Consider the following 8,585-nt stretch of genomic DNA (forward strand, 5'->3'; position numbering starts at 1 on the left):
GCATGTTGAAAGACGTCATCAGTCTGGTTAAGTGTAACCAGATGTTGCCAAGGTTATTTTCCCTACGCTGCAGAAATTACGCTGGGAAGTCCTTACATATCCTCCATATAGTCCAAATCTCTCCCCATATGATTCTGATGCGCTTGGAGTGCTAAAGAAAGACATTCGTGGCCAACGACTTTGTTTGGATAAAGAATAACACGCATGGGTAAATGTATTCGCTGTTATGGCTGTTACTTTTGAAATAATAAACACATTAACCACTTTTCTTCCATCTATCTCGTTTTCATTTGACTTCCTCTTATGGAATCAATAAATCAGAAATTATTATCATAGTAAGGCAAATATTTTGATTGTGTGAGCAATTACATCTTGATGCAAGTTTTTAAATGTTATGCAGGATGAGTCACTAACTGTTGGCACCTACAATAACTCCGAAAGTATGCTCCTATCATAACTTTCGGAGTTATTCTTGGTAGCAAGCACATATATGGTTTACATCTTGATGACAGAAATTAAACTTAACTAGTTGTACATCAGTCACGTAGCAGCTCCATTAAGAGTTTGAAGGAATCAGAAATGGGGTATTGGAGGGTTCTGGTTTGGGACCCCTGTTGTTTCTGATACTATTAAATTGTATCTATTTTACAGAATCAGAAGATCTGATGGTAGCCTTTTCGATGATGTAACAAAGGAATAATACCTGGTGGCAGTCTACATAAGAAGGAACTAACGTAAAGTTAAAAAAAAGTCAGAAGAAGGTTAAAATCAAACTGATTACCATTAAACTTTGACAAGACTCAGCACACACAGTTAACTGCTTCTTGTAAGACTCCACGAGTTGTAAAAATTGTCTACAGGAAATTGACTGTGTTAAGTTTTCTAAGTTACACACAAATCACAACCTTTATTGAACAACTTATTGGTATAGTTTAATTAAAAACTAAGGAACTAAAGTATTCTGAAGATTTCCATTTACCACTGAGTTACCGACTCATTCCTTGGGGTAACTCAGCATAGAATGCTAGCACAAACACTTTCAGAACACATATAAGAACGATATCCCACATATACCTCTTAAGAAAACTAAGTACTCTGACAACTCTTTGACAGTAGGTATATTGATTAACGTCTTTTCGTTAAAACTATTTTCGCTTCTCGAAGAATAGTGAATCTCATGAACGGAACACCATCATCAAAACAACCTCTACAAACGCTTCAGAGTGGTGCAGAAAGGAGTGACACATGTATTTAGAAATCTGCCGGAGAATATTTGATATATTGTAGATAATACGGTGCAGTTTAAGAGTAAATTACAGAACTTTCTGAAGAACAACTCCTTCTACTCTTGAAAAGTGTCTTTGCAGAAACTGATAGATTCATGTTTTGTGATATTTTATAAGTAACGTTAGCACTGCAACGCAAAAGAAGTTCGTAATGCCCAGACCATTTTAATGCATGTGAATATGTTTCATTTCTTTTTACATCCCAGACTGAGCGAATTGGCGCAGTGTTAAGCGCATTGAACACCCAGTCTGGAGTAGGACGGTTCATAGCGCATCCGACCATCCTGATTTATGTCTTCTGTGATTTCCCAACATCGCTCCACCCAAATCCCGGAATGGTTCCTTAGAAAGGGAATGGTAGATTTAATTACAATCCGAGTTTCTGCTTTCAAATGAATCACCTATGAATAAATGATAGCTCCGCCAACGCACTGCCGTTTTATACGTTTCGTACGCGGTACTACAGCCATCTGTGTATTTGCATATCGCTACCCCATGAGTTATCATCTACGTGTATTTACGGTAGTTGTATTACTGATTTCCTCTGCAGATCGGCAACCACGACCAGCACCGAGTGGCCAGCCGCTTCAGCCCAGACCTGGTGGACGGGATGAACATGCTGGTGACACTGCTGCCGGGAACCGCCGTCACCTACAACGGAGAGGAGATCGGCATGGAGGACAACTACAACATGACATGTGAAATTGCTACAGACCCTGCAGGGTGCTGGGACGGTGTCACACTCGGCAATTCCAGAGACCCTGAGAGGACGCCCTTCCAATGGGACAACAGCACGAATGCGGGCTTTAGCACAGCTAACGAGACCTGGCTACCAGTGAACGAGAACTACGTCACCCTCAACGCTGAAGCTCAGGAGGAGGCTGGTAGGAGCCACCTCAAGACTTACCGCCAGCTGGTGGCGCTCAGAGACGAACCAGCTGTGCAGACTGGAGTGACGGCCGTCAACAGTTCCGCCCAAGTCATCGCTTTCTCCAGGTACCCAGACAGCTCTATGAGTTCAGTCTCCAATCATGGCTAGCACAGACCGCCATAGTGAACATCATCATCACAAGACTCAGGTGAACCATCATCACTGTCATATATTCCTCACCATCACCAACACAGTCATTACTCTCAGCATTCGCACCACCACCACCCCCACCACCACCAAGTCCACCACCACTAACAGCATCACCATCGTGACCGGAATCTCCATTTAAAGCGATTGGCTCCAGCGCAATCTAAAGGTCGTCCGTTCAGTAACTATCAACATCATTTTCATTGCCGGCCGGTGTGGCCGAGCGGTTCTAGGCGCTTCAGTCTGAAACCGCGGGACTGCTACGGTCGCAAGTTCGAATCCTGCCTCGGGCATCGATGTGTGTGATGTTCTTAGGTTAGTTAGGTTTAAGTAGTTGTTAGTTCTAGGGGACTGGAGACCTCAGAAGTTAAGTCCCATAGTACTCAGAGCCATTTGAACCATTTTGTCATTATCATCAATCATTTCACACCAATTATTCGATGAAGGCAGCCTCACGACTTTTCCAAACATTGTGGTCTTCAGCTATTCGTATCAATGTTGTTACTTCATGTCTTTTAACGCCTCTCAACGCCTTTCCATTAGGTCACCCTAACGGACACTTAGATTTCGAACTGTTTAATTTCTAACTGTGATTTTACGTTTGTTTTACTTTGTTTTTATGTGTCCAGCCAGATGTGTCCAACTGCATTAAATAAAAAAAATTCGTCACCTGCACCTACGAATACTTCTTAATTTATACAAAATGGTTCAGATGGCTCTGAGCACTATGGGACTCAACATCTGAGGTCATCAGTCTCTTAGAACCTAACTAAGCTAAAGGTATCACATACATCCATGCCGGAGGCAGGATTCGAACCTGCGACCGTAGCGGTCACTTAATTTGTACAATTTTCTTTTTCATATTGCTATTATATATTATTTTAGTTAAATTGCATTGTTTGTCATGTCTCGTTTTCAACTAGATCTATTAAGATCTTGCCTTGTATGGTGTAAAATACCTTCAGCAATACAAAACGTATCCACCTACGAGGGTTGGAACTTTAATAGTGGCAACTATTTATTTACAGCTCGTACAAAGTAGATACGTGTTTCAAAGTTTAACTGACATTTAAAGTAGTCACCAGCTTTGTGTATAACACGTTGCCAGTGATGTGGAAGTCGTAGGATACTCTTAGCAGTTGCAGTTGTGTTGACAGTTCGAGCGGCGCGGTCAATTGCCCGACGAATTTGTAGCAGTTCTGAAGCGAATGCCGTGAAGTGTTTCCTTCAGTTTAGAAATCGAGTTGAACTCACGAGGGCTTAAGTCATGGGAGTGCAATAGGTGGTATAGCACTTAGCAGCCCCATCAATCAGGTGCTATACCACCTACTGCAGTCCCCTGACTTAAGCCCTCGTGATTTCAACTCGATTTCTAAACTGAAGGAAACACTTCACTGCATTCGCTTCAGAACTGCTACAAATTCGTCGGTCAATAGACCGCGCCGCTCGAATAGTAAATACAACTGGCACTGCTAAGAGTATCCTACGACTTGCACATCGCTGGCGACGGCTTATACACAATTCTGGTGACTACTTTGCAGGTCAGTAAAACTTTGAAACACGTAGCTATTTTGTACCAGCTGTAAACAAGTAGTTGCCACTATTAAAGTTCCACACTTTGTATATTGAATTAAAACATATTCCTTCTTCAGTTTCCAAGTTTAAGGGTGTAAAAAAATACTCTGTAGCTACTGAGAATAGTTTTGGAACTATAGTATCTCCTTGCTTGACTCCTTTCTGAGATCTAAATGTCTCACAATCCTGATGAAATGTTATGAATGATATGGCAGTATACATTCTTCAGTATTCTAAGATAGTCTGAGACACATATCTTTCTCAAGAAGTGTTTTTACATGTAATATTTAAAATTATCCTAAAACTTGTTATGAATCTACGAGGCTCAAACAACATAGAAATTTACACCCATTGTTCCCTTCTAAAATTTCTTCTCTATTGTCCATAGTCCAGTCTGCTGTATACACTTCTGAAGCCTTCTTTTGTGTTTGTCTAAATAAAATCAGTTGTCTTGTTATAACAGATGGTAGTTTTATTAAGTATCTACAAGTACGTCTACGTTCATGATGTACAAACAATGATGATGGGCGTGACGCAGCTTACTTTCGTTCTCACACATTACGGTTTCTTCCCGTTCCATTTTTGTATGGAGCGCGGGGAGAATGATTGTTTAAACGATGTTATGAGCGCTTAATTATTCTAACGTTGTCTGTGCTGTATCTACGGGAATGACGCATAGTAGACTACAGTATATTTGTAGATTCCTCATTAATGCCTGATTCGTGAAACTGTGGAAGCTTTTTACTTTATGGAGACTAAGGTGATAGTTTTGAAGTATTCTTAGGCCTTTTGTGTCTCATTTATTGTGAAGCTGAAAAACTGCAGCAATGTTCCGGTCTTTGGGAATGTCCAATTTTTCAGACATTCTGTAAATATCTTGCAAGTTTCATTTGCACAGTTTTCTTCCAGCTTAAATCTTTTTTTATTAAAATCTGCTGTGGTCGTATCTCTGCCCATACCTCGAATTGTTGTGTACGACCCATCTAGCATATTTCCGTCCTGTCTTTATTTCTAGCGCGCACTATCTGTTTCGATTCACATTTCGAACTGAACAAACATTTAAAGAACCTTAGAACGTTTTCTTTTCTTGCAGTTTCTTTCGACTCTACTGGTATCAATGGTTTCTCTTATCGAGTTGTCATTGTAGCTTCTCACATCCTTTTGAAAACGTTCTCGAACGATTTTGTATAGTTCACTGTATATTACTAAATTTCCTATTACCGTTTGAGTGAAACAGTAGTCTTCAGCTTAACTGTCGCTTTGTTTCACATGAAAGTTTTTCTAAAATTACTCATTGTGTTCAAAATGGTTCAAATGGCTCTGAGCACTATGGGACTTAACATCTGCGGTCATCAGTCCCCTAGAACCTAGAACTACTTAAACCTAACCTACCTAAGGACATCACACACATCCATGCCCGAGGCAGGATTCGAACCTGCGACCGTAGCAGTCGCGCGGTTCCTGACTGCGCGCCTAGAACCGCTAGACCACCGCGGCCGGCTACTCATTGTGTGATGAAATACAACACGCGTTAGTTATTCTCATTATTCTCAATTCCAGTTTCCTTGTGTCTTCCTCTGGATGAATGTGCTATGGACGAAGATGTTCACCTCGGGAAATGCTCCTACTATATGCAAAACTTTCCATTACTAATAACTTTGTATGTTTTCCCCTACTTTGTTATCAAAATCTCCCATCATCATCATCTTCTATTCCTTCATCAATTAGTGTTTTTAATATTGTTTTTAGAGTTATTCTAAAAATGGTTCAAATGGCTGTAAGCACTATGGGACTTAACGTCTGAGGTCATCAGTCCCCTAGACGTAGAACTACCTAAACCTAACTAACCTAAGGACATCACACACATACAGGTACATGCCCAAGGCATGGATTCGAACCTGCGACTGTACCAGCAGCGCGGTTCCGGACTGAAGCGCCTAAAACAGTTCGGCCACAGCGGCCGGCAGAGTTGATCTACATCCTCATTAGGAAGTAAATTCATTGATGCTTGGACTCTAATGGTTGAATGGTAACATTTTATTATAAAAATAAACAGTCGAGACTCAGTTTATTTTTACGTATATGTTGGCGCACGAATAATTGACAGACTTCAACGCTGAATAATAAACGTACCACTACTATATTTGATTTCAGTTTCACTCCTACGTGTTTTATTTCATGTAAAATTCGGTAGAGGTCGTCTTGCTGCAACATCGCCAGTCCCTTTTTTTGAAGTTAGAGTTTCGTCATTGCCTAGCATAGTGCGGAGGCAGTTCTCCTTTACGCTGTATTGAAAAGTGTCACAGAAAAGCAAAGAAGATTTATGATACTACTCCACAGTTGTTGGGGGTCCATCAAGAAACACAGTTCTCCGGTTACCGAGAAATTAGACGAATAAAGCAATTTGTTCTAAGTAGAACGACACCGGGCAGCGACTGTTCGGTCTCCGGGAAACGTTGCAGTGCTACGGGTTACCATTCAACGAGGTCCAAACAAGTCATCCCGGCGGGCAGCAAGAGTACTAGAGATATCTCGTGGTTCTGTACAAAGAATTTTACAGACTGATCTCAGGCTATTTCCTTACAAAATTACTGTGACATAGAGCCTGACTGGAGTAATTCATTATGGGCAGAAGGATAAGATGAAATAATTCTCAACACATGGGTCTGAGACGAAGATTATTTCCAAGTTTATGGTATCGTAAACAAACAACATATTCGATTCTGTGGTAGATAAAAACCGCAAAACAGTCATTTTCATGAAATGCTATGCATGAGAAGGAGAGACACTGTCTGTAGGTCTATCCAGTCATGCAGTTGTGCAACGAGATAAATGAAGACTTGTACCACAAAGTTCTAAGGAATATGTGTAGTCGCCTAGACGAAGTTGTCCGTTGGAATGGAGCGCATGTTGTACACGTGATGAAGTGAAATACATTTTCATGGACACCACTACATGTGTGAAAAATTTGAAAATTTTCATTTCAGAAGTAAAAGTGTTATGACTATATTGAATATGTCAATGATTCGTCTGCAACCCTCTATTTATTAACTCAATTTTCGGATAAATTCACAATGACTCGTTCCTTTACAAAAAAATCCTTTATTTTCTGCTATAAGTATTCAGTACAATGCGATTATTGTCAACACTCTATTTCTTAGAAAATAGCATCTACTTGATAGTGGCGTGATCGTGTACTGTTGCCGGCCGCGGTGGTCTAGCGGTTCTAGGCGCTCAGTCAGGAATCGCGCGACTGCTACGGTCGCAGGTTCGAATCCTGCCTCGGGCATGGATGTGTGTGATGTCCTTAGGTTAGTTAGGTTTAAGTAGTTCTAAGTTCTAGGGGACTGATGACCACAGATGTTAAGTCCCATAGTGCTCAGAACCATTTGAACCATTTTTTGTGTACTGTTGGCAGGACTGCAGATGACGGCACCGAGGTGGTGGTCGCCGTGAACGTGGGCGACCGGCCGGACGTGGTGGACCTCTACGAAATGCTCGGCCTGTCTCAGAGGTCCTTTGTCATCAGCGCTGCCAGCGTATCCAGCATTCGACAGCCGGGGTGAGTCCAACACCTCACTGCTCGCATGCTGGGAAGAGCTTAAACTAAAAATATTACCAGTTACGTTAGAGACAAGGTACACTAATGATTACGATAACTGCCACACAACAGGGATACACGTGACTGTCACGGACGGAATATGGCGCATTACGTATGCGAGAGCAGGCAGTGATTAGGATTACAGAATTGTACATGTTCTTTGCTTCTGAAATTTCATTACGGTGTGAATCTCCTCTGTGATGTAAGCTTAATATACCCATCCGACGGACTGATCTCAAAAATATCAATGCTTTGGGCCGTTGCTGTCTGTCACGTAACAGAAATGAAAAAAAAAAAAATCTAATGGGGGGATACCCAGAGGAGTAGGTTCATGTACCTTTGGACCTTTCTTTCTCTCTGCCTACAATGGCATCTTTCCTCGAGTTGCGTGAGAGTTCTCTTGAGTGTGTCTCTTGAGTTTAGATCACTGCAGTGGGAGTGTGTCATATTTGCGTTGTATGATGATGAGACAAGGGCCCGATGAACCGGGCGAGGTACAGCTCCAACGCCTCTATAACAGCAACAAGGGCACCGCTAAGCTTAACGTCCCCATTTGACGGACGGTTCACACATGACCTTACTGCATGAAGCTCCGCAGAGAGATTTGGTGTACAACCCAAGGCATTGATACAAAGTCGGAACCCGAGATGGGCGAGACATATGATTCTGAAGCTAGTCCTTCCTTGTGATTTATAAAGTGGCTTTTAAAATATCAAAATCGTGTGTTTGCTACCCATCCGGAAAATATTAATACAGTGGCGGCAGTCAGATTTATGGAACAAATTACAATATTGCACACATACAACATAGGAAGCCAAATTATGTGCACTTGCTGATCATACACCTGTTTAGCGCTGCAAAAAATTATTTTTAACTACAGTGAATTTGAGAAGTGAATGTGAAATGCCTGGGCTAGCAGGACAGAGCGGATAAGGTTGTGGAAAGGGGCCAAAATGAATTCCTGTCGGTTGCACTCAACGTACAAACTTTATTTATCAACACACAATATCACAACTTTAAGCGATCTCCTTTGATTACGTTTAGA

At 41.5% G+C, this 8,585-nt stretch overlaps 1 protein-coding gene across 1 annotated transcript in view; it reads left to right on the forward strand.

Moving 5' to 3' along the window:
* The window catches only part of LOC126465766 (maltase 2-like), a 48,250-nt gene extending 40,745 nt beyond the window's left edge, over positions 1–7,505 (forward strand). Inside the window, exons 7-8 of the mRNA XM_050096336.1 lie at positions 1,837–2,282; positions 7,358–7,505. Of these exons, the coding sequence (XP_049952293.1) occupies positions 1,837–2,282; positions 7,358–7,505 (594 nt within the window). The remainder of the gene's footprint in view (positions 1–1,836; positions 2,283–7,357) is intronic.
* Positions 7,506–8,585: the final 1,080 nt, after the last annotated feature.

The sequence above is a fragment of the Schistocerca serialis genome, chromosome 1, assembly GCF_023864345.2.
Source record: "Schistocerca serialis cubense isolate TAMUIC-IGC-003099 chromosome 1, iqSchSeri2.2, whole genome shotgun sequence".
Taxonomy (NCBI): Eukaryota; Metazoa; Arthropoda; class Insecta; order Orthoptera; family Acrididae; genus Schistocerca; species Schistocerca serialis.